The sequence below is a fragment of the Pleurodeles waltl genome, chromosome 3_2, assembly GCF_031143425.1.
Source record: "Pleurodeles waltl isolate 20211129_DDA chromosome 3_2, aPleWal1.hap1.20221129, whole genome shotgun sequence".
NCBI lineage: Eukaryota > Metazoa > Chordata > Amphibia > Caudata > Salamandridae > Pleurodeles > Pleurodeles waltl.
Window position 1 is genome coordinate 77825099 of NC_090441.1, and position 27360 is coordinate 77852458.

At 46.6% G+C, this 27360-nt stretch overlaps 1 protein-coding gene across 1 annotated transcript in view; it reads right to left on the reverse strand.

Annotated features, from left to right (window-relative positions):
• Positions 1-25684, reverse strand: part of LOC138286494 (septin-4-like) — a 363706-nt gene extending 338022 nt beyond the window's left edge. Inside the window, exon 1 of the mRNA XM_069226791.1 lies at positions 25568-25684. Within this exon, the coding sequence (XP_069082892.1) occupies positions 25568-25570 (3 nt within the window). The 5' untranslated portion in view covers positions 25571-25684. The remainder of the gene's footprint in view (positions 1-25567) is intronic.
• Positions 25685-27360: the final 1676 nt, after the last annotated feature.

Consider the following 27360-nt stretch of genomic DNA (forward strand, 5'->3'; position numbering starts at 1 on the left):
TCCCGCACCCTATGGTGGTGAGGAAAGCTGGGAGGGAGTACAGGTTAGAACTGGCTCAGGTCAAAACGGAGGAAAAGATGCTGGTCATGGAGGAAAAGAAACTGGAGGAGAAAATTACCTTGGAGAGTTTGGCTCATGAGAGGAGCCTAATGAGCTGGATATCAAGGCCAGGCAGGTGGGGTCCAGCAGTGATGGTGGTAGCATTTCCACAGTGCCTTCTGTAGACAAGAAGATCCACATTCCTAAAGGTCTGGTGCCTGACTTTGCTGTGAGAGATGACATTGACATGTGGTCTGAGGCTTATGAGATTGCCTTACAGATGCACAAGATCCCTGAGCAGGATTGGGGGGCCTAGTCTATGGTGGCATATCCCTAGCGAGGGGAGGGATACCTTACTGGCCCTGGAGAAGGAGGACAGGATGAGGTATCCCCCCATGAAGGAAGCCCATGTCTGAAAGTATGGTCTGACTCCAGGAAAGTAGAAGCAGATGTTTAGAGACAGTCAGATGCTGGCTCAACAGACCTGGGTGGATTGCGTTGATTCCTTTTGGGAGGTATGGATGGTTGGATGAAGGGCAATGAAGCAAAAGATTATCAGAGGCTGTGCAATTTGATTGCAAGTTAACACATGTTCAGCCTTTGATTTGCATTTCTGCACAAACACTTGATTGGTAGTAAACTCACTGTCCCAGGGAGCTTGCTAAGGAGGCAGACTACTGGGTCAGCACCAGGATCCACAAGCAGATATCTGAGTGGGATCACCACAAAGGTGGGCAGGGTTCCCATCAGAAGAAAGAGGGAGGAGATAAACATAAAAATAAGGAGTTCTTTAAAGAGCCCCAAACTAGTCCTGGGGCTGGCTACAGTAACGCTTGCAAAGGAGATTGTCCCAAATGGTGTGGGGGACAGAGTAGGGGTTACCCTAGTGTCCCTGGGTGACAGTGAGATAGTGCAGAGGACTTGCATGCCTAGTAATACCGGAAGTTACCATCAATAAGCAGATGGTGGAGGCTTTGAGAGTCACTGTAGTCAGGATGACAACTGTCAGATGTCATCTGGTGACCTCAGAGCAGGAAGTCCCTAATGTATTCCACCAAGTTGTTGTGGCTGACAATCATGAGAGTTACTACTCAGTGGCTCTTGTTCCCTTTAAGTGGAGGTGGGGGGTCTCAGGTTCCTTGATGGTAGCTGAGTCAGTCAATGCCTGTGTACTGTCTGCTTGGCAATGACCTGGAGCACTCCATCTGGGAAGAGATGGAGCTCAGGTCCCACTTGGAATATTAGGGGTGCTTGTCCATCTGGGAAAAGATGGAGCTCAGGTCCCACTTAGAATATTAGGGGTGCTTGAACGGGTGTGCCTGACCACACAGTCCATGGCAGTCCAAGAGGGTAGTCAGGAGGACTTGGAAGAATGCCCCAGGAGCCTGCCAAAAAGAGGAAGGGCAAGGGGCACAGAAAATCTTCTCCTGAGACTCCCAAGGCCCATGAGGACGCTGACTCTGAGGGGGGTGCCCCAGAGCAATTAGCCAACCTGAACAACCTACCTGATTTGACCAATTGGCAGAAGTTGGGGGGTCCCTCCAGGGTGGAATGAATTGTGCGAGGAGCAGAGGGAATGCCCTACTCATGTGGGCCTACAGCAGCAGGCCAGGGCTCGGGCAGCTGGCAACACCTCTGGTGATCACCTGATTTACTGGGAATATGGTCTCCTGTATAGCAAGCCTAAGGTTCCTCACCCTGGTGCAACCTGTGTGTTGGTGGTCCTCCAGTGCTACGGGGCCTTCCTACTGGAGCTGGCTCGTGATGTACCCCTGGGAGGTCAGTTGGGGCAGAGCCAGTGCTTTAAATGGGCCGGTACTGTCCGGTACTGAGTACCGGCACTTTTTTATTTTGAGAGGGAGAGTACCGGCATATCTCAAGAAAAACGTAATACTTTTAATTGGAGAGTACCGGCACTTCTCAGAAACAAGCAGGTACTCTGATAGAGAGTACCTGCACTTCTATTTTTCCATTTAAAGCACTGGGCAGAGCAAGACGTTTGACAGGTTTGTTAACCACTTTTAGTGGTCCCAAATGAGGAAGGCTTCAGATGCATTCTGCAGGTCCTGCCCTACTTGCCAGGCCAGTGGCAAATCATGAGGGAAGCACGAGGTTACCCTGCAACCTTTTCCTGTCATTTGCAAGCCCCTTTGAAAGGTTGGACATCGACATCATTCGGCCTCTGGACACCAAGTCAGCCATGGGCAACACACTGATCCTGGTCTAGGTAGACCATGCCACCCAGTACCTGTAGACTATCCGTCTGAGGACAATGACTGCACTCTCAGTGGCCAGGGTATTGAAGTGGTTCTTTACCCGTGTGGGGTTTCCCAAGGAGGTGGTTTCAGACTGGAGTCCCAACTTCATGTCAAGGTATATGAAGGCCATGGTAAAGGAGTGTGGGGTAACCTTCAAGTCTCTAACCCTTACCACCCTTAAACCAATGGACTTGTTGAAAGGTTCAACAGGACCCTTAAAGGCATGATAATTGTTCTTTTAAAACCCATGAGGCAGAAGTGGGATGTCCACCTGCCATGCCTTTTATTCGCCTGCAGGGAGACGAAGGTTGGCTTCAGCCCCTTTGAACTTCTGTATGGGCACCCTGTGAGAGGATCTCTCAGTCTAGTGAAGGGTGGCTTGGAGCAAACTCCCAGGAAGGCCCAACAGGATGTGGTCAGCTACATGCAGGCACTCCGTAACCAGACAAGGTGCTTCTGGAAACTAGCGCAGGAGAATCTGGAAGCCAGCCTGGAGGACATGAAACAGTAGTGTGCCACTCTGATTCAGTTTCAGCCTGGTCAAAAAGTGTGGTTTATAGAGCACATGAAGCCCATGGCCCTGCAAGACTGCTGGTCTGGGCCTTATGAGGTGAAGGAATGCAAGAGTGATGTCACCTACCTGGCGGACCTCAAGACTCATTGGAACCTCTTCAGGGTCTTACATGTGAATCGCCTCAAGCCCCACTTTGAAAGGTCTGAGTTAATCATGCTTCAAGTCATTGATGATAAGGTGGAAGAGGAGAGTGAACCTCTCTCCAACCTTCTTTCTTCCAAGGAGCAGCCTCCTCCCTACACTAACCCTAGAACAACAGAGAGGTTGCTGCCAGTCGTTGGGGCAGTTAGCCTCTTTAATCTCCCTTACCCCAGGACTCACCACATGGTACACCCAGGATATTTGTACTGAGGACAGCATGCCGGTAGAGAGTAAAATCTACAGGCTGGCTGATAAGGCAAGAGCCAGCATTAAGGAGGAGGTCTCCAAAATGTTGTTGTTAGGGGTAATTGAGCCCTCAAAATCCCTTGGTCCAGCCGAGTGATATTAGTCCCCATGTCCTCCAGGTGTCACTCCAGAACGTAGGTTCTGTGTGGACTATCTCAATTACACCTGAATAGGCTGTGTCCTGTCAACACACAAAGGGCTTAACAACCCTGTATTTTCACTCCAGCCAACTTGGAGTCAGGGCATGGCAGGCAGGGAACCCCTTGCAATTCAAAGCCACTGTCTAGACGTTTCTCTCCCCTTCCAGAGTCAGGGCACCAAGGTGTAAATACTGGATGTCAGACACCAGATGATGATGAAACTTATAGAGCGCTCAATTGCCTGGAGGCGTCGTGGCACTTTATGTGAACAAGGATGGAAATAGACTATATAATAAGACAGGCAAGAAATGGTTAGAAAGAATCTAGCCAGCTGCTGAATAGCCAGGTTTTAAGCACTTTTTTTTAATGCTAACAACATGGTAGCAGAATTTAGTTTAACTGGGAGGCTTTTTCACTGAAGAGCTGTACACCTAAAAAAAGCTTCTGCCATCCCAGGAGGAGCTCTTAAAGGCAAGACCAATACATTGTTGGCAGAACAGGAGCAAATAGTTCTGATAGGGGAATACCATTTGAATCTATCCCACAGATAGACAGGACGTGTTCCATACAGGGCCTTAAATGCAATGCATAATGCCTTAAAGGTGATGTGTTGCTTAACAGGAAGCCAATGAAGTTTATTGAAAGCCAGAGACTGGGACATAGGAATATCGAACAACATCCGGGCTTCTGAATTTTGCAGGATTTGTAATTTGTTTAGCAAAAGGTTTTGCAGGCTCTGATATAGGCCATTACAGCAGAGAATTCTGCCCAAGACCCGGGCAGAAACCACTGTCTTCTGTAAATCATAAGGAATAAAGTGAGCAATCTTCTTTATGATTTTAAGCATATGAAGAGAAGACAAGATGATTGTGCTCACTTGGCTTTTAAAATCAAGCTTCTCATCCAAACTGACACCCAGGTTTTTAACCTTTTTAGCTGGAGTGGAGCTCCAAGATCATGCGGTCAGCAAGAGAGGGACCAAAATGAAACACCATTCCCTAATAGAAGAACGTCCATCTTAGAAGAGTTCAACTTCAAACAGTTGTCGCTCATCCAGTTACTAACTGAAGACATACAGTTCCGGAAGGACTCACCTGAGATCTGATTGTTATTAGAAAGAGAGACAACAATCTGGGTGTCGTTGGTGTAAGATACCAATGAAAACCCAAATGATTTGATTAGACTGCCAAGATGCGTGACATAAAGATTAAACAAGATCGGGCTCAGTGAGGAGCCCTGAGGAACCCCACAGGGCAGGGAGAATGGATCTGAGGTGAATTCCCCAAAGGAAACGTTTTGCCCCCGCTCTGAAAGAAAGGAGCAGAGCAGTAATAGAGCTGTACCTTTGAATCCAAGCTTGTATAGCCGGTCAACCAGGAGGTCGTAGTTGACTGTGTCAAGGGCCGCAGGCAGGACAAGAAGGATAAGATCTGCTCTGCCACCTCCATCCAAGGTTGACCTGATATCTTCAGTGGCCACAATCAGTGCCGCTTCGGTACTGTGACCACTTCTCAAGCCAAATTGGATATCATACAGGAGATGGTTACTCTTGATGAAAGATGACAATTATTGGTTCATGGCCCCCTCCATGATTTTGGCTGGGAAAGGGAGATGTGAGATAGGCCAATACTTATCAGCATCTAAGGGACTAAGGTTTGCCTTTTTTGAGTAAGGGGAGAATAGATGCTGATTTCTAAGATTTAGGGAAAAAGTCCCTACTAAACATAAGGTTGAAAATCGTTGTCAGGAAGATGGCGACTGAGTCAGGCACCAATTGAACAAGAGCCAGTGGGCAGGGATTGAACAGAGATCCAGACTTGGTGGTAATAATGGCTTGTTTTACCTGATCAAAACTGAGATGTGCAAATTCCTCCAGAAGTGGTTCGGCTGGAACCATCGATATAGTACTGCTACTGGAGAGACTAGTGAAGTTGCTTATGGAGAATTTATTAAATATATCCTCAACTTTCTTAAGAAAGAAATTGCCAAGAGAGCTACAAAAAGGCTGACTACAGCCTGCCAGCTTACTAATAGATGTACAACTAAGCCTGGTGGTAAGTCCAAAAGAGTTATTTGTTGGTAATATTGGCCAATTCAAATGGATTTTCCTTTCAAAGACTGATTCTTGTACGCCTCAATACTCCATTTCTATTTTTGTTTTTCTAGGGGGCTGTAGTCCTTCCTCCATAGCCGTTCCTGCCTGCGACAACCTTGTTTAAGGGCTGTAAGGTTCTCGTTAAACCAGGGTGATGATTGTTTATTTCTATTACTGGTCTTGGTTTTAGGGGGCGCCAGAATATTTACTGCAGATTTTAGCCACGCTAAGTAATTCAAAGACAGCTAATATAGATCAATGGTACTAACTGGTAGTGAACTTTCTAATAAAGAATTAAATTCAGAGGCCTGAATTTTGTGCCATGATTGAGAGACATGCAAATTACGAGCAGATTTGGGGGAGGAGGAACTTTAGAAGGAATCATGAATTCGTACATGACGCCCCTATGATCTGTCCAAGTTAATGCTAAGGTAGACGTGCTGGTGATGCATCGATTATTGGTAAAAATGCCATAGAAGGTGTGCCCTGCAACATGTGAGATGAGTAGAATCGCCACTATATGAGAGAATTTAAGGCATGACAGTGTATCTTAGAAAGATTCTGTATCTCGATCTAGAAGAATTTCTAAATTAAAATTAAAATCACCTAGCACTGTGAAATCAGTTTTAATGAAGACAGAGTCTAGAAGAGAGGTAATTGCTGGAGTGAAAGGACCTCTAGGTCCAGGTGGGCTGTAGACTAGCTTCCCATTGAAGTATTGGTTTTTAGTTAGTTCTATATTAAAAAGGAGTGCCTCACATTCATTAGATGAGGCAGGTGAGAAGGTTATGGCCATAGTATTTCTATATATGATGGCTAGTCCTCCACGCTTTTATGAGCTCTGTCCAAACTGTGGATGGCCCAACCAAGAGGTGCAGCCACCGCCAAGTCTGGGCCAGATGCAAGGTATGCCCAGGTTTCTGTGACAAAGGCTAGGTCGAACTGATGTGAATCTAAGAAATCTGCAAACTCAAAATGGTTCTTAATGAAGGACCTTCAGTTCATCAGGACGGCAGAAATTTTTGGGCCTTTGGGAGTCGCAGCATTACCCAAAGCACTTTGTTCCAAATTATCGGGTCTAGCAACAAATTGTGGGTTCCTTTTAATGAACTTACATTGACAGGGGCATGTCCTGATTCAGGCGCTTTGCAGCGTGAAGACGACAAAAATGGGTAGGCGAAAATAAAAACTAACTGGAGGCCGCCCCCTCTTCAGCATGGACGATTCTTTGCGACCACATGGGATACGGCAGGCTACAACAAGAAAGTGGTTCTCGGTCATTCTGCTCCTCGTGTCGGCACACAGTCGCAGGTTAGCATTATAAAGAGCGTATAATTTGTTCGCTCCTCTTCCAGATTTTTGCCCGGTGACTCGAAGGAAACTGAGGTGGCCAACCCACGATTTATTATTCTGAGTAAGATCCACCAACATGGCGGTAACAGTTCAGCTGGTTTTCCCCAGATACCTGTATCTATAGGTACATGACTACAGTATTGGAGGGGTCTAATGTGGCTTTTACACACTTGGTGACTTAGTTTGTCACTTCAGTTTGTCTCGTCACGCAGTGATATGATTCTCCCTCTTCCCCCTTTTTCACACTCTAATCACTTTTGGTGTGACTCTGATCTGCTAGGCATCAGTTGGTAAGGCGGCTGCCACTGTGAATAATTCACGTGTTTTGTCTGAATTACAGTACACAAGTGAAAAGCCTCTTGCTTTCCATTTCTTTTCTTGGTGTACATTGAGCTTGCCTCCTGCTTCTGAAGTCTCATGGCCAACAAAGACTTCACCTCTTCAAGAAAATCCTTGTGCGTCTGTTAGAAATGGGGTCTCTGGTTGGCAGTCAGTCTGCACTCTGTCCAAGCAGGGACCCTCTCTCTAGTCAGGGCAATGTAGTAACACACTGAGATATTCCCTGCTCACCTCCTTGGTAGCTTGGCACAAGCAGTCAGGCTTATCCCAAAGGCAATGTGCAAAGTATTTGTACCAACACACACAGTAATACAGTGAAAACACTACAAAATGAACACCACACCAGCTTATAAAAATAGGCAATATTCATCTAAATCAACAAGTGAGGCCGTGTGTCATTTCTTCTTCGGTCGGGTAGGGGATGCGTCATTTTTCTCTTCCACGAGAGAGCGATGCATTGATTTCCGGATGGGCACCTCAGATCCACGCAGGCTTGCATTTATTTTTAACACCCAGCGATGATGCGTGAGAAATCCGGCCGCACTGTGCTGGAAAAAATACACTGCGTGGGGTTTGCGTTGTTATCAGCAGCCCAAGCGGGTGTTGCGTCACTTCTCCAGCCACGATGTATCGATCTCTCAGCTGCAATGCAGGTAGAGTGTCGATTTTTGTTGCGAAGTGAGTGGTGTGTTGTTTTTCAGCCATGTTGCAGGTGGTGCATCAAAGTTTTCCCCACACAGTGTTCTGTGTGTGGATTTCAGTCCTTGTTCTGCCAACTTCACCTCTCAGGGGCCCAGGGACTGGATAGAGCAACACTTGGCAGGGCAGGAGTCTCAGCAGAGTCCAGGTGCTGACAGAGCAAGTCTTTGATGACCGTGAGACTTCAAAGCTCAATCCAAGCCCTTGGAGATTCTTCACAAGCAGGAATATACCACAAAGTCCAGTCTTTGTCCTTTCAGGCAGAAGCAGCAACTGCAGGCCAACCCAGCAAAGCACACTCACAGGCAAAGGGGCAGTATTCCTCCTCCAGCTCTTCAGCTCTTCTCCTTGCCAGAGGTTCCCCTTGAATCCAGTAGTAATCTTACAATCTGGGGGTTTGGGTCTACTACTGATACCCCTTTCTGCCTTTGAAGTTAGCAAACTTCAAAAGAAAGTCTCTGATGTTCACAAGATCTTGCCTTGCCCAGGCCTGGCTCCAGACTCACACCAGGGGGTTGGAGAGTGCACTGTGTGAGGGCAGGCACAGCCCATTCAGGTGTAAGTGACTACTCCTCCTTCCACTGCAGCTCAGATGGCCTATCAGGATATGCAGGCTACACCCCATCTCCCTTTGTGTCACTGTCTAGAGGGGACTCACAAACAGCCCAACTGTCAGTCTGACGCAGACAGGGAATACACAAGCAGGCAGAGTCACAGAATGGTTTAAGCAAGAAAATGCCCACTTTCTAAAAGTGGCATTTTCAAACTGACAATATAAAAACCAACGTTATCAAAAGATGTTTTTTTAAATTGAGACTCAAGAGACACACAATCCGCTCCCAAAGGGAAACTGCACTTAAAGGTAGCCCCCATGTTAACTTATGAGAGAGACAGGCCTTGCAACAGTGAAAACCAAACGTGTTGGTATTTCATTGTTAGGACATGTAAAACACATTAGTACATGTCCCACCTTTAACATACACTGCACCCTGCCCATGGGGCTACCAAGGGATTACCTTAGGGGTGCCTTACATGTATAAAAAGGAAATGTTTGGGCCTGACAAGTGGGGGCACCTGCCAGGTCGAATTGGCAGTTTAAAACTGCGCACACAGACACTGCAGTGGCACGTCTGAGCCATGTTTACAGGGCTACTTATGTGGGTGGCACAACCAGTGCTGCAGGCCCACTAGTAGCATTTGATTTACAGGCCCTGGGCACCTCTAGTGCACTTTACTAGGGACATACTCGTAAATCAAATGTGCCAAGCATGGAAAAGCCAATTACACATTCATTTTACACAGGGAGCACTTACACTTTAGCACTGGTCAGCAGTGGTAAAGTGCCCAGAGTACCAAAAACAGCAATAATAGAGTCCAGCACACAGTCAAAACATGGGAAGCAGAGGCAAAAAAGACAGGGGAGACCACGCCAAGGATGCCAGGTCTAACAGCATCGAAAAAACTATGTAGCACCTACAGAAATTAATGCAAAGCCTGCATCGCGGCTGGAAAATCACTGCACCACTGACCAGAACGACACAGCACTAACTTCCCGACAGAAAGTTTGATGCAGCACATGCCTTGCGATAGAAAATTTGACCCATCACCTAAAGCATTGACGCAGCACCTGCTCCTTCTACCAGCACATCAAGGATTTTCAATGCATCATCGCTGGGCGTCAAACTACCCACACATCACAGCGAGGAACCAAGACTGAAAGGCTGAAAAATTATGCAACCCTTGCAATGTGGTAAGAAACGACGCATCGTCTGTGCCGTGCCTTAAAATCCAACACAACACTTTATTTTTCCACACATCTCCTCCTCTGCGGTCCCCATGCGTCATTATTTTTTACGCATCCCAGGTAGTGTGTTACAAAGAAACAACTTGATTTCCAAGGATTGAGACTCTTTTAAACCTTGTAAAAGTGATATTTCAACTTGTGCTAATTGGATCTTTGTCATTTTGACCTTATTTCTTTGATGAATATTATCTATTTTTCTAAACCTTTGTGGTGTATTTGGTGACATTGCCTACTTGATTTTTCAGAGATAGACAGTTGTCAATTGTGATACCAACAATATCTGTTACTTTTCCTGGTAATGAACAAGTTCCCATCTCTTTTGGCCAATCAAGAAAGTTCATGGCTTTTGGTCAGCTGGAGCTAAATTTTAGAACATTTGCCACAATCCACCGGTGGTGTATCTGAGGGAATTTGATAGCTGTGTGTTAGGCAGAGGTCACTCTGATAGTTATTTTCTCAACACAAATTACTTATCATCTGCATACATGTAGAATGTGACTTCCATTTTATGCAGTGCTTGAACAAGAGGGCACATGCAGGTATTAAATAGCAGGGGTGATAGAACAGGCCCCTGTAGTACGCCTCACTTGAGAGTTTTCATGCTTGCCAGATATGCTGGGCAAACTACAGTTTGTGTCCTATTATCAAGGAAAGATTGAAGCCATTTTAGCGTAATTCCATGTATGCCTATTTCTTCTTCTTATGGTCTCCATATGAGGCTAGTATGGCCTACAGTTCTGGAGGCAGAGGAGAGGTTGAGTTGTGGCCCTCTCCCTTGTTTGCTGTGCTCCTTAAATCATCAGTGGCAGGTATCACCACAATTTTGTTACTTTTACCTGGTTGGAACCTTGCTTGGTGATAGTTCACTAAGTTGTTTTCTTCTATAAAATTAGTGTCTTGAAGAATTGCCATTTTTTCAAGCAATTTATTAAACAATGATAGCAGAAAGATTGGTCTGTAGTTGCTCAGATCTTTTGTATCAAAATTAGTATTTTTGGTAGGTCTAACTATAGTCTGTTTCAAAGTCCTAGGGACTGTACCTTGCGTTAGACTACTCTTGAAAATAGGGAGAACAAGTTGGCAAGGGAGAAGAGATAGAAGATTTAAGCAATTTAGGAGGCTCAGCCTCTTCTGGGGGATCTGAGGGCTTCATGTTAACGTTTTGACAAATGGTAAAGGGGTAATTTGCTCAAATTAATCAAACTGGGAGATCAGTTTGTGTAGCTCTCACTCTAGGAGATTCTGTGTTGTTAGTTTTATAAAGCAATTACGTTTGCAAGAATTTGATGAAGTAAATTAATCTAATTAATTATCTAGATGATTCTCTGGAATAATGGTGGATGGTGCCGGAGATCTCAGATTTTGATGTTCATCTATTATTTTGAATAGTCTTTGGACATGTTTGATGAATTGATTATCCTGTCAAAAAATATGTATTTTTGCCAGGGTGATCTTTTCTTGATAGAGTTCGACAAACTCCTTAAACTTTAATTTATCTGCCCCACCTTACTGCCTTCGCCATTTAAGTAGAGGTTAAGCGAACTCACAGAGAGTTTAATTTTGGTAAGTTCATGTGTACACCAGGCACAATTGATTTTGAAAACTATTTATTTATCTCAGTAAAAGAGGCATGAGAAATTCCAGACGTTTTATGAGGAATATTTTTAGGATTTGTGAAAGCACTAGATTTAAGTTCTCATTCAGCAAGATAATGACTGCTTCTTGGAGGCATTTTCCTAATCTTGCTGCTTAGTTTTTATTTTAATTGGCTACTTCCTTAATAAATAATTTAAATGAGATTGCAAAATGGTTGCTCCATATTAATTTCATGGGATTATTCTACCTTCATCCAGTTTGTTGATGAAAAGAAAAGTGTCCAGGCGATGTCCTGCAGTATGCATGGGGTTATTGTTTAGCAGTTCTAGGTTACAGGTGTTCATGCCAATTTAGGACAACGCCCACTGCCTGCTGGGGCCACAAACTGAAGTCTCCCAGAGCTGACAGATCTTTTTGTTACAATGCTATAGTACTAATATTGTCCACTATCTTTTCAATGGAGGAACTGAATGCATGAAGGGGAATGGTGGTATGACTGAACCACGCACGGTAGAACCACGCATGGCTGAACAACGCGGTCGGAACCATGACTGCGTCTTTACCATGCATGCCTTTACAACGAATTTCATTGTAAAAGTATGCCTAGTAAAGGTATATGTGCTAAACGCATGCAGAATTCAGCCATACAACCCTCCCCCTTAAGTTAAAAATCTACCCAGACCCCCCACCCGCCCTGAGGCTTAAAACTACTCTCCTTAACCCCACCCCCAACCAGAGCCAAAGCCCCTCCCTCCCTAAGCCCTAAAACTCCTCCCACTGCAAAAAAAAAAGTACACTGACCACCCCCCAAAAATCATGGGCCTTGAATAAAACAAATTACCCTGGCCCCCCACTGCCGTTAGGCCTACAACCTTCCCCCAAACAAAAAGCAAAATAATCCTGCCACCTCCCACCTGTCCTAAGCCCTAGACCATTCCCCTATCCTGAAAACCTGTCCCAGACCCTCTCCTTCCCCCTGACACCTAAAACCTTCTCCCACCCCTAAAAACTAAAGTTCCCCTAACCCCCCACCTGCCCTGAGGCCTAAAACTGCCCCCCAAAACTGCCCCTTTCCCCACCCTCTGCTCTCCACCCCAACTCTGCCCTAAAAACTACCCCGGCCGCCCTCCACCCTAAGCGCTAATACCAACCCCTAAAAAAAAACCTCAAAAAACCCCAACCTGACCACCCACAAACTGCCCCTCCCCCTCCCCCAGCCCTCTGACCCCACCCTGTAAAATACCCCCACCTATCCCCCAACCCACCCCAGCCCCACTCACCTGGTGCCGCATTTCTCTCCCCAATGTCTGCCTGAACCATGCATATGCATGATGCCTTAACCATGCATTTGATTGGTTCAGGCGCATGAGTGGTTCAGGGCAAGTGTGGTAACGCTTGAGTTATGACAGTCTGCGGGGCTTCGGCCGCGTTGCAAATGCTGTTTCCCCGGCGGGATGTATGACAATACAAATGCATATACAATCTGTTTTGTTTTTAGCTCAAAGTAAATAGCTTGCACATTCTTCTCTAAACCCCATATTACTGCCGAAATGGCGAGGAAATTGAATGCAATAATTGTGACACCATCTTACGGTCTAGACTGACGATCTGCTGTAAACATATTTCAGTCTGGTGGAATTCATTCATAGCTAAGAGTGTTGTGTTGATCAGCCAGCCAAGTCTCAACTATGCATAACAGGCTGAGGATTTTAGCCTTCCAGACTTCTCTAATGTGGCGATGACCTATTGCTGACCGGGCATTGCACAGCATTGATTTATTACACTAATAGGTTTTTGAGTCAAGTGGCAGGGACGGTCTTCTAGGGGGTGTGGTAGAATCAAACCTTGTTTAAATTGTGAGTGGTAGTTTAATTAAGACAAAAGTTGATAGAGAAGTGAGAGAGTAGAGCTAAAAGACAGTATATTTTACAATCTCTGCCTACCTTACTGAATAATTCTGGAGAGAAAGGTTCAGAATTGTTGGTCGCTGGCTGCGCCATGGTACAGACCTCTTGGGAGTGGATGTGCAGCTACCTCGGCTTCATAATGAGGCCCCTAATTGATCTGCAAACTCAAGAAAACTAGAGAGAGCATGTTCCATGCAGTCAAAATAGCCGCTGCAGGAAATAGAAATAAGCATTTGCAATGCACTAGGGTCTCGCATTTGTCCGAGTTACAGCTATTACCAGTTGTAAACTCCCAACCGGATTTTACTTGCTACGTTAAAAGAAAAAAACAGCGTGATCGCGCTGCTACAGTTCACTCGTAATGAAACCTATCGGCAAAAGTGCAATTAAGTACATAAGCGGCAAAAGTGCAATTAACTGTGTATTAACAGGGTCGATATATTGCAAAGCGCTCGACTTCTGCCAAGCGAGATCGCGCTGCGAAAATAGAGAAAAAGTAGTCCACAAACATGACAGGAAACAGCGAGCCTCGCATGTTTTCTGTACTTGGTCGCTGCACTCGAGGAGGGCTAACCACCGGAAAAGGCATGACGTATGTGTGCCTTCCACTAATCAAAGCAAGCATATTCTAACCGGGAAGCCCACAAACCAATGAAAGATACTGATGTATAACGTGGACCGGGCTCCGAGCCCTTTTCTAATTCCTAAAGTGTCTCGCTAGCGATACGCTTGCGCAGGCCCGACCTTAAAAATTATTTGCACCACCTTACTACGTCCATTTTGTATTGATCTGAATGGATTTCATGTGAGGACATCAATGGTGCAAATCCTAGAGATACAGGCAACAAGTCCATTGCCTCTGCATTGCCAAACAGCTGCCACTAGCCGTCAGTCTTCCCATAGCCAGGTGAAGGGCAGTATTCGCTCTTCAATACTGAGGGGTGTACTTTGAGCTCCTCGACAACCCAGCAGAGACTTTCACTCTGCAGAAGAGCAATCCAAAGCTTTGCGAAGCTCCCCCCACTTGTCAAGTCCACTGGAGGAAAAACATGCAGTGTCAGCCAGAAGTCGAACTGTACAAGACTTTCATCCTCCATTTATCACTATTGTTACCTCTGTTGTCTGGACACAATCTTGACTCCAACTCCTTTGCTAAACTCATACAAGACACCCATGTTCATTGTGCCTCAGGCTTGTCCACTGGCTTTGTGCATTGGACATACACTGGTGTCATGAATGCCATTGCTTTAAATTCCACTCAGAGGTCATCCAACCTGCGTGTGCACACTTTAGCCTAGCGGGGCTCCTACTGCTGGTTGTAAAGCCATCCCTTCTGGTGTCGTGCACACTGGGAGCATGAGCCAATGGTTGTTGTGCTGCAGGCCTTCCAGTGAGTTTGAAGAACCCTAGAGGCTTTGTAATGCTCCTGGCACACTTCTCACCAACCGACCCTTCCAGCCTGTGTCCACAAAATCCACCCTTCCACAAACCCATTTTTATTGTGCTCTAGGTCTTCCACTACTATTGTGAGCACACTACACAGTGCTGCAATTGTCATAGTTAGAAGTGTGGGTTTTAATTGGCCATACATGTGTCCTTTGGTGTGCAGCAAACATGGGTGCTCATAAACCCATAGCTTTACACCCCAGACATTCCACTTTTCAAACTGTGTCTGAACCGTGTCAATAGCTATTCTGTAGGGTTGGTGATGTTCCTCACATGCATGGTACTTATCCTACTCTGAACTGATTGTCACTGTGCCCCATGTGATTTATTGCTTATGGTGCAAACTGTACACCACTGCAACCCGGGCAAGATACTTGATAAGGGTTTAACCTGTTTTCTGCAACGGACGTAATGGTTACGTCCCGCGGCACAGTGCTCCCTTGCCGAGGACGTAACCATTACGTTCCGGCACCGGAGCTCGGAGGGAGCACTAGCGCTCCCTCCGTGGGCTCCCCCCCCCACTTCCCCAGTGCAGGGATAGAAGGGGAATTGCTTCCTCTTCCACCCCTGCCCCCCAGTGACGTCTGATGACATTGTAGTGCTTTCCTCTTATCTAGTTTCTAAGCACTAACATAACACAACAGAAATGCACTTCTGAGGTCAAAGAAAACTTTTATTGTTGTTAATTCTTCCCCAACCACAATATTTATGAATGACGAATTAGTAGCTTTCAAGTCCGCGTTAATCAAACAAAATATATCAGTTTGCAATATACACAGCAGGTTATATTTATAAGATATTGAATGCAAAGCAAAACAAATACTTCACCGTGTGGGAACTATCTACAGCTTCATCTTTCTAAGGTCTGCAAGCTGATGACCCCTGTCAGCCGCGAGAAAGAGAGATTCATCTACCCACACGGGATTGCTGGCAGCTGGCGCCAAGCTCCAGCACGAGGTCCGGCAGACTCGAATCTGACTCTCTGCAGCCTGTTACATTCGTTACAAAGGTGTGCCCCCTCCTCTCAGACCTGGGAAGCTGAGCAAGCCTTTTGGAGACTGGCCAGGTCTCCAAGACTACTCCTGTTCCCAAGCTCCAGCGGAGAGAAAAACAACACCCATGTACTCTCTCTTATCATGTCTAGTCTACTGTGAGAAAAACATCTTGGTTCTCTGGTGCAAAAACACAGCTTGGAAAAATACAGCTTGGATTCTCAACTGCAATGTCTAACTCCACGTTAAAGGCAATGGGCAGCTAACCTAAATATCAAATGCAATGTCATGTTAAAGGCAATAGGCAGCTAACCTAAATATCAAATGCAATGTCTAGTGTCATGTCAAAGCCAATAAGCATCTAAGCTGAATACAAAATGCAATGTCTTATATCATGTCAAAGCCCATAGGCAGCTGAGCTGAATACAAAATGCAATGTATAATATCATGTCAAAGCCAATAGGCAGCGGAGCTGAATATAAAATGCAATGTATAATATCATGTCAAAGCCAATAGGCAGCGGAGCTGAATATCATGTCAAAGCCAATAGGCAGCGGAGCTGAATACAAAATGTAATATATGATATCATGTCAAAGCCAATAGGCAGAATATCTAATAGCATGTCAAAGTCAATAGGCAGCTAAACTGAATACATCATGTCAAAGCCAATAGGAATGCAATGTCAAAGCCAATAGGCGGCTAGACTGGATACAGCATGTCAAAGCCAATAGGCAGAATACAGAATGTAATGGCTAATGCAATGTCAAAGCCCATAGGCGGCTCAACTGAATACAGAAAGTAATGGCTAATGCCATGTCAAAGCCAATAGGCAGAATACAGAATGTAATGACTAATGCAATGTCAAAGCCCATAGGCGGCTAAACTGAATACAGAAAGTAATGGCTAATGCCATGTCAAAGCCCATAGGCGGCTCAACTGAACAAAACATACCATGTGCTACTGGTGAACATTGAGCAACTAATATGCGCAGTGGTGAAACACAAAGTCATTGGTCAAAACAAACTTTATCAAATGGCAGTACAGACATCAGCATGCATTCGCGTACTGACCTCATCAGAGGTCACCTCCCATCGTGCTGGAAGCATGGTTCCAGCACGATTCGGAAGAGAAATGCTAAGCATTTCCTTTCCGCTCAGGAGGAGGGGGCCGGCAGAGACATCAAAATAAAGGAAAGGCTTTTCCTTTCTTTTTATGTCATTCTGGGCATTTCTGCAGCTCAGTCGCTTTTTTGTTGTTTTTGTATTGGCATGAAAGGGGAGCGACCCCGTGGGAAAGGGTTGCTCCCCTGGGGGCAGAACGGCTTATATTGATAAGGCCGATCTGCCCCAGAAGCCACTAGACAACAGGGATTTTTTTGTGTGTGTTTGTTTCGTTTTATAAGGGGAGAGACTCCTTAGGCAAGGGTCGCTCCCCAGGAGGCAATAATTTTATTAGGCCTTTTCTGGCCCCCCTCGGGGCAGATCGGCCTATGTTGATTAGGCTGATCTGCCGCCTGAGGAGGGCAGAAGCCACTAGACACCAGGGATTTTTTTTTCCTTATGAAATTGGCATAAGGGGAGCAACCACTTTGGCAAGGGTCGTTCCCCAGGGGGCAATTTTTTTAGTAGGCCTTTTCTGCCCTCCCTGGGGGCAGATTGACCTATATTGATTAGGCCAACCTTCCCCCGGGGGGCAGAAGCCACTAGACAACAGGGATTTTTCTTTTTCATGTTTGTTTTGTTTTATAAGGGGAGCTACCCCTTAGGGAAGGGGCGCTCCCCGGGGGCAATAATTTCATTAGGCCTTTTCTGCCCCCCCTGTGGACAGATCGGCCTTTATTGATTAGGCTGATCTGCTCCTGGGGGGGCAGAAGTCACTAGACACTAGGGATTTGTTTGTTTTTTAATGAAATTGGCAGAAGGAGAGCGATCCCTTTGGCAAGGGTCGCTCCTCAGAGGGCAATTTCTTTATTAGACCTTTTTTGCACCCCCTGGACGTATATTAATTAGGCACCACTAGACACCAGGGATTTTTTTGTTGTTGTTTACATTGATAAGGGGAGCGACCCCTTAGGCAATGGTCGCTCCCCTGGGGAGGCAATTTGTTTTTAGGCCAATCTGGCACCAAGGGGGGGCAGAAACCACTAGACACCAGTTTTTTTTTTGTTTAGGTCAGTTTCATGCAAGGGGAGCTCCCCTTGGGGGCAAATTTATTTTAGGCCATTTCTGCCCCCCTTGTGGGGGAGATCGGTTATTTTAATTATGCCGGTCTCCCTCCAAGGGGGGCAGAAACCACTAGGCACCAGGGATTTTTTGTTTGTTGTTTACATTGATAAGGGGCGCAACCCCTTAGGCAATGGTCACTCCCCTGGGGGGGCAATTTGTTTTTAGGCCATTTCTGGCCTCCTTGGGGGCAGATCGGTCTATTTTCATTAGGCCAATCTGGCCCCAAGGCGGGCAGAAACCACTAGTCAAGAGGGATTTTTTTTGTTTAGATCAGTTTCATGCAAGGGGAGTGACCCTTTAGGCAAGGGTCACTCCCCTCTGGGGCAAATTTATTTTAGGCCATTTCTGCCCCCCTTGGGGGGAGATCGGGTATTTTAATTAGGCCGCTCTCCCTCCAAGGGGGGCAGAAACCACTAGGCACCAGGGATTTTTTTGTCAGTTTTGTTTACAGATGGGGAGCAACCCCCAGAAAAAACAGGTAGTTTTGTATTTGATAACTTTGTTGTGTCCACATTGTGTTTTGGGGCATTTCCTTTTGCGGGCACTAGGCCTTCCCACACAAGTGAGGTACCATTTTTATCGGGAGACTTGGGGGAATGCTGGGTGGAAGGAAATTTGTGGCTCCTCTCAGATTCCAGAAGTTTTTGTCACCGAAATGTGAGGAAAAGGTGATTTTTTGACCAAATTTTTAGGGTTGCAAAGGATTCTGGGTAACAGAATCTGGTGAGAGCCCCACAAGTCACCCCATCCAGGATTCCCCTAGGTGTATAGTTTTAAAAAATGCACAGGTGTGGTAGGTTTCCCTAGGTGCCGGCTGAGCTAGAGGCCAAAATCCACAGCTAGGCACTTTGCAAAAAACAGCTCTGTTTTCTTTGGGAAAATGTGATGTGTCCACGTTGTGTTTTGAGGCATTTCCTGTTGCAGGCACTAGGCATACCCATACAAGTGAGGTACCATTTTTATCTGGAGACTTGGGGGAATGCTTGGTGGATGGAAATTTGTGGCTCCTCTCAGATTCCAGAACTTTCTGTCACCGAAATGTGAGGAAAAGGTGTTTTTTTGGCCAAATTTTGAGGTTTACAAAGGATTCTGGGTAACAGAACCTGGTGCGAGCCCCACAAGTCACCCAATCCTGGATTCCCCTAGGTGTCTAGTTTTCACAAATGCACAGGTTTGGTAGGTTTCCTCTAGGTGCCGGCTTAGCCAGAGGCCAACATCCACAGCTAGGCACTTTGCAAAAAAACACATCAGATTTCAATGTAAAAATGTGATGTGTCCATATTGCGTTTCCTGTCCTGGGCATTAGGCCTACCTGTGCAAGGGAGGTACCATTTTTATTGGGAGAATTTTGGGGACACAGAATGGAAAAACAAGTGTTATTACCCCTTTTCTTTCTCTACATTTTTGCATTCCAAATGTAAGACTGTGTGTAAAAAAGATGTCTATTTGAGAAATGCACTGTAATTCACATGCTAGTATGGGGACTCCGGAATTCAGAGATGTGCAAATAACCACTGCTTCTCAACACCTTATCTTGTGCCCATTTTATAAATACAAAGGTTTCCTTGATACTTATTTTTCACTCTTTATAGTTCTGCAAATGAATTGCTGTATAGCCGGTATAGAATGAAAACCCATTGCAAGGTGCAGCTCATTTATTGTCTCTCGGTACCTAGGGTTCTGGATGAACCCACAAGCCCTATATATCCCCGCAACCAGAAGTGTCCTGCAGACGTAAAGGTATATTGTTTTAAAAAATCTGACATTGCAGGAAAAAGTTATAGAGTAAAACGTGGAGAGAAATGGCTGTTTTTTTTTACCTCAATTTCATTTGTTTTTATTTTAGCTGTCATATTCTGTAGGAAAACCTTGTAAGATCTACACAAATGAGCCCTTGCTGAATTCAAAATTTTGTCTACTTTTCAGAAATGTTTAGCTTTCTGGGATCCAGCATTGGTTTCATACCTATTTCTGTCACTAACTGGAAGGAGGCTAAAAGCACAAAAAATAGTAAAAATGGGGTATGTCCCAGTAAAATGTCACAATTGTGTTGAAAAATGTGGTTTTCTGATTCAAGTCTGCCTGTTCCTGAAATCTGGGAAGATGGTGATTTTAGCATAGCAACCCCTTTGTTGATGCCATTTTCAGGGGGAAAAACACAAGCCTTTTTCTGCAGCCCTTTTTTCCCATTTTTTTTTTTTTAAATAAAAATGTTGCAGTATTTTGGCTAATTTCTTGGTCTCCTTCAGGGGAACCCACAAACTCTGGGTACCTCTAGAATTCCTAGGATGTTGGAAAAAAAGAATGCAAATTTGGTGTGGCAGATTATGTGGACAAAAAGTTATGAGGGCCTAAGCGCAAACTGCCCCAAATAGCCAAAAAAAAGGCTTGGCACAGGAGGGGAAAAGGCCTGGCAGCAAAGGGGTTAAGGACCATTTATTTGTTTATTTTTAATTGGGGAATTTTGTGAATTGGCACCAAGGGTTGGCAACCAAGCAATTTATATAGAACAGGGAGATACATTTCAGCTGCTGCTTGGCTACAGATAGGAAGCAACGATGATCACATAGCTCAAGCTGTACTTAGATATAGAGTCATATATATTTGTTGTGGTGGGCAAGAGTTGGGGAGATTACTGGTGGCTGGAGGCTAAAGTTTGTCGATTTGTAGAGACATATTTACTATTATTTCAAGCAATGCAGCACAGCTAGAGAACTTGCAGCACTGAGTTGCGTGAAAGGGAGAGACTAGAAATGCTCCATATTTACAAATATATGGAGCACTCCTGCTAGATCCTTGCACTGGTGCAATGTGTCCTGTGTAGCCTAAAAGTCAGCACACTTGCACCATAGAGCAAGGGTGCCTGTGTTATGGGCAGGATTGTTTTTGTGCAGGAAGGGACATGGGGTCAGATGTAGGAAACGTTTTGCATGGCGCAAACTGCGAAATTCACAGTTTGCGCCATGCAAAACGCGCATCGCGATGCACATTCCCATTTTGCGAGTCCGTACCGACTCGCAAAATGGGAATGCGACTCGCAAATAGGAAGGGGCGTTCCCATTCCTATTTGCGATTCGCATCGCTATGCAGAATTGCTTTGTGACCGCGAACGCGGTCGCAAAGCAATTTGCAGTTAGCACCCATGTGAAGTGGGTGCTAACCCATTCGCAAAAGCGAAGGGGTCCTCATGTGACCCCTTCCCCTTTGTGAATGGCCCTAAAAATATTTTTTTCAGAGCAGGCAGTGGTCCTAGGGACCACATCCTACTCTGCAAAAATGAAACCAAATGGTTTCATTATCACGAGTGGATTGCAACTTGTTTTCCTTTAAGGAAAACGGGCTGCAATACCAAAAACAAAACTGCTTTATTGAAAAAAAATCCCACCATCCCTGTGAGTGCAGGGAATCGCAAGGGGGTCGCAAATTGCGACCCCCTTGCGGTTCGCAGATGGTGTCAGGGACACCATCCTGCATATGGGATTGCGACTTGCAAATTGCGAGTCGCTCCGACTCCCAATTTGCGAGTTGCAATCCCATATCTACCTATATATGGCCCATGGTTTTTTGCCATTTTATATATGTGAACTCGACTTGAAGGTATTGGATCACTTTACATGAGCACCAGCTACATTACACAAGTACGGAATCATTTTTAGGCACGGAGAGATTTAGGGCCAGATGTAGGAACCGGTTTGCATGTCGCAAACTGCGAAAAACGCAGTTTGCGACATGCTAAACGGCCATCGCGATGCTGATTCACATTTTGCGAGTCGGTACCAACTCGCAAAATGTGAATCCGACTCGCAAATAGGAAGGGGTGTTCCCTTCCTATTTGCAACTCGCACCGCGATGCAGAATTGCTTTGTGACCGCGAAAGCGGTCGCAAAGCAATATGCAGTTAACACCCACTTGAAGTGGGTGGTAACTCATTCGCAAACGGGAAGGGGTCCCCATGGGACCCCTTCCCCTTTGTAAATGTCGCTGAAACTATTTTTTCAGAGCAGGCAGTGGTCCAATGGACCACTGCCTACTCTGAAAAAATGAAACCAAATGGTTTCATTATTTTTTTTAATTGCAACTCGTTTTCCTTTAATGAAAACGGCCTGCAATTCAAAAAAAAAAAAACTGCTTTATTAAAAAAGCAGTCACAGACACGGAGGTCTGCTGTCTTCAGCAGGCCACCATCCCTGTGAATGCATGGACTCGCTATGGGGTCACAAAATGCGACCCACCTCATTAATATTCATGAGGTGGGTCTTTGCGACCCCGTAGCGAGTCGCAGAAGGTGTCTGAGACACCTTTCTGCATACAATTTTACGAGTTGCAAATTGCGAGTCGGTCTAACTCGCAATTTGCAACTCGCAAAATTTTCTGTTGCTACATCTGGCCCTTAGTGATTTGCCCAGAATCATAGGATGTTGAGCTGATGCCAAGAATTGAACCTGGTTCCCCAGTTCCAAAGCTGGTAATGCCACATGTTCATGTACCACTCCTGGGATGCCACCTCTTAGCAAAGTAGCCCAAAGCGCTATTTGCATTAACATACAGCACAATTACGGTTTAGTGCTGGAAAATAGTTTATCAACAATTCGCATTGACACTTTTTTGTGACTTTGCACCTGTGCAAAGCGTTGATAAATTTGCCCCAACGTGTTAATCGAAATTATTATTTAGATATCCCAAGTTCAGTTCTGTGACTTCTGGGTACTACCAAAGCCCTTCGGAGGGCCGAAACGAGAGCCTATATAGACCCAGCTCTTGCGCCATCCTGGCCTCTCGATGCCTCCAGTTTTCAGACAGTCAAAATCCCTTATGTCGCTTTCAAAACTGAAAACAAACTAAGAGGGATAATAACTTGTTTTATGCAGCGACCACATAGCGCATCTCAGCCTCTTCTAAGGGATGTAGTGCCTATTTCATGGAATGAAACATTTGAAATGTGCAGCAGGACGAAGCTTTGCAGCACTGGCACTCAGAGCCTAGGCGTGACGTAGAGAGATAGGGACTAGCCCACCTCTGGCAGAATCAGCCCTGCATGCAACACATCTCTGACTCTGAGCAAGCAAACTGCTCGCAGTGACCCTGAGAAGGTGATCGTCTATTGGAGACGATCTCTTCGCCTGTGACGTCAGAACGATAATACGGGGATCGGTAAATGATGACGTCAGTGAACACCAGTTAACGTCACAGGGCACAGCTGAACCCTCCCAAGACACATGGTTCATTTTCAGAAAAAAAACAACACTATCTACCAGGCAAGTGCACTTTCCAATGCCGCCGTCCAAAACACTGTAAAAGTGCTCCTGACACACACACACCAACGTCTGCAAGCACCGAAGAGAAAGATTTTGCATTAGAAAGGATGTGTACATTTAACATTTAAAATACACTCAGGACATTTATGAGCAAAAAAGTAAAATAAGAACAACTTGAGAAATGTATTTTTAGTTTAAAAAGAAGTGCCCTAGTTAATTAGGGAGCGGAGACATATGTCCAATTAAAAGTCTCAAAAAACGATTACCTAGTACCATGACCGTAATATACAGACTAAGGTAACCCCATCGAGTACAAGATTGTAATGGTAGATTATGTACCAGATTCTGACTATATGCTGTAAGTAATCTTCAAGGACACCTGGTGTCATTTTAATGTAGAGCTTGGGGTCGAATTCAGGTGCATAAATACCAGAACTGGGCTATTCACCTCTTAAATGGCAACACAGGCAACCAGTGGACATACCTTCATCTCGGTGGTTTGTAGTTCATGCACGAAGAGACCCCTTCTGGTGTGGCAGAGACCACAGGACTGGGGACCCCTCCCCCTCTTGGTGTGGCAGAGACCACGGGACAGGGTGCCCCTCCTGGTGTGGCAGAGACCACAGGACTGTGGACCCCCTCCTGGTGTGGCAGAGACCACGGGACTGGGGACCCCTCCTGGTGTGGCAGAGACCACGGGACAGGGTGCTCCTCCTGGTGTGCCTGGTGTGGCAGAGACCACGGGACAGGGTGCCCCTCCTGGTGTGGCAGAGACCACGGGACTGGGGACCCCTTCTGGTGTTGCAGAGACCACGGGACAGGGTGCCCCTCCTGGTGTGGCAGAGACCACGGGACTGGTGACCCCTTCTGGTGTGGCAGAGACCACGGGACTGGGGACCCCTCCTGGTGTGGCAGAGACCATGCAACAGGATGCCCCTCCTCGTGTGGTAGAGAATACTGGACTGGAGACACCTCCTGGTGGAGCACAGTGCACAGGGCTGGTGAACCCTCCTGGCGAGGGCAAAGACCACAGGGCCAGAAAGGTTTTGAGGCACGGGCAAAGTGGGCTCTAGCGCAGGGCCACAGCATTTCAGGGGGGCCCTGATAGAGCCAGCTCTGTTCTGCAGAGTCTTGCCCTGATGACCTTGAATAATTCTTAAAGGGATTGTTTTAAATAATACAATTTTCCTTAAATTTATTTTCAATGTGGGTGATGTGTGAGAGTCTATTGCAGGCAGTTTGCAGAGAAATGTTTTAGGTTTCATGTAACATGCATACAAAGTTGCTTACAGATCACAATAAGACCTCACATATGAGAAATGGGAGGGTGTCACAGAGATTACTCGCAGTAATATTAGTGAGCTGCTGCTTTGTTCCACTATCGAAAACACACGTCATTATCCCTGAATATTAGATACAAACACGTTGAGAAGCTGGACCAGTGTGCCTGTGCACTGTCAGTGACCTGGGCAAAGAGGGCATGAACGAGCTTAAACTGAATCCTAAATTCAAAGCTGTTCCGGACAGGGGCCCCCAAAATACGCTTTGCCCAGGGCTCCCAAATGCTGAAAATGTCCCTTCACAGAGCTGGGGGCCCGTCTGGCGGACAGAGACCACAAGACAGGGTAACTTTAGGGTGTGGTAAAGCCCATGGGACACAGTACACCTCCTAGTGTGGCTGAGACCACAGAGCTGATGAGCTCTCCTAGTGTGGCAGAGCCCAAGAGACAACAAGGTACACCTCACCTGGTGTGGTGGAACCCACGGAACATGGTACCCCTCCTGGTGTGGTGGAGCCCACTGGACAGGGTACGCCTCCTGGTGTGGCAGAGAACACAGGGCTTTGGGACTTCCCCTGGTGTTGCTGAGCCCACGGGACAGGGTACGCCTCCTGGTGTGGCTGAGACCAGACGGATGGGGATCCCTCCTGGTGTGGCAGAGCCCACGGGACAGGGTACGCCTCCTGGTGGGGTGGAGCCCACGAGACAGGGTACCCCTCCTGGTGTGGCAGAGAACACAGGGCTTTGGGGCTTCCCCTGGTGTTGACAGGGTACGCCTCCTGGTGTGGCTGAGACCAGACGGATGGGGATCCCTCCTGGTGTGGTGCAGCCCACGGACAGGGTACGCCTCCTGGTGTGGTGCAGCCCACGGGACAGGATACGCCTCCTGGTGTGGCAGAGAACACAGGGCTTTGGGACTTCCCCTGGTGTTGCTGAGCCCATGGACAGGGTACCCCTCCTGGTGTGGCTGAGACCACAGAGCTGGTGACCTCTTCTGGTGTGGCAGAAACCACGGGGCACGCTACCCTCCAAATCCTTCCTACCTGTCCAAGACAGAACATGAATCAAGCCTCTCAAAGAACGTCATCTGCGCTCCTCCAGCTCCCACCGCCTGGCCCGGTGCCCCCCAATCTCTGCCCTTCACACACTGCCGCGGTGACCCGCAGAAGCCGCCTTACCATGGCTGCAGTGCGCCGAGCCGAGGCACGGGGCCGGTCCAGGGCGCCCAGCGTCTTGTGCACGGATCCCGTGCACACACACAGCCTCTCCGGTGGGATTATGGAGCAGGAATCTGGGCTAGTGGACTGGCAGGGAGGTGTGGGTGTGTAAGGAAGGGAGGGGCAGGAGCAGACACGCACCTCACTGGCTCAGCCTGTCCGAGGAGGCATCATATGATCGGCAGTGTGGGGGCTGGGGGTGGGGGGCAGCAAGACACGATGAGCCCCCCTGCGCTGCTCCGAGGCTGCTGACAAGGCCAGACGGGGCAGAAGGGCATCCATGACCCATGTATGTCCAGTTCTGCTTCACTTCTTCTGAGCTTGAAAGACGAAGAGGCAGTGGAGCATTAAAGGATGTAAAATATACAGCAAACATCACTAGTGACGGGCAGAGAAAAAACAGACACACACACATCAAGCAGTTATGACAGAGCCAGATTTTTGCAGAGAGGCTCCTGCGGGAAGGAAACTCCGCTCGCGCCGTCTGTGAGAGGATAGCAAAGTGAGCTGGCCCTATACTCCGCAGACCCAGGGGTCAACCCAGTCTTCAGTGAGCTGTCCCACTAGGACTGAAGCCCGTGGGCCACAGCGCCGCCGAGACCTCCGGGCTAGCGCCTCAACGCGCTGAGCTACCTCTGTGCGGGTGTGTCAGTTCGCTCCTGTGGTTAAAGGAACTGCCTGTCAATTCAGCAAATGGTAAAATAATCAAAATAATAAACGTTCTCCGTGGAGCTGTGTGAAACAGGGTTTATGTCAGAATATCATTAGCAAAAAAAAAAAACATCATCTGACAGAAATAGTGTGTCTTAAATATTGTTTACACATATTTATCGCACTACTTGATTCCATTGTTATTTCCAAAACGATGCCAGCTTTGTAAACGATTTTTATAACATCACATTCCTGCCAGACAGTATTTTAGTTATTCTGGTGCCACATCGAATATTGTAAGGGGAATAAAGAAAGGTAACACCGTGTACCTCACGTAGGCCAGTTTAGGCAAAGTGTGGCCGTGACGACGACCAGCAGGTGGCACTGGGCAATGCCCACCTTCCTTTGCCTGGAGATGCCAAGGTTTTCACAAACTGTGGTATTGCAGAGGCCATGTACCGGAGGTGCAGGTCTACAACTCCGAGGGAAAGCTGTAGTCTGTGCAACACGTGCCGCCGGAAGGATAGCGCTGCTGTGCTACACCAAAGACTCCACAATCTATGTGACGTTGTAACGGGAAGGACAGTTTACGTCACCTCAGACTCCGAGGGGAAGCTGTAGTCTGTGCAACACGTGCCACCGGAAGGATAGCGCTGCTGTGCAACACCCAAGACTCCACAATCTATGTGACGTTGTAACGGGAAGGACAGCTTACGTCACCTCCGACTGCAATCTCACATCTGCTTAATATGTGTAACAAGAAGGATAGTTCTGCTGTTTGATCCCAAAACTGAACGTTCTGTGTATCCGGAGAGATGGCGCAGTATTAAAACCAGCGGGATACTTCTGCTGTCTGCTCTCCACAATATGGGTAACCAGAGGGATAGTTCTTCTGTCTGCACAATATGTGTAAATGGAGGGATACTTCTGCTGTATGAACCCAAGAATGTACTTTCTGAGGTACAGTTCTGCTGTCTGCACAATATGTGTAACCAGAGGTATAGTTCTGCTGTCTGCACAATATTTGTAACCGGACGGATACTTCCACGGTCTGAACCCAGGAGTGTAGGCTCTAAGTAACAGGTGAGATGGTAACATTTGTA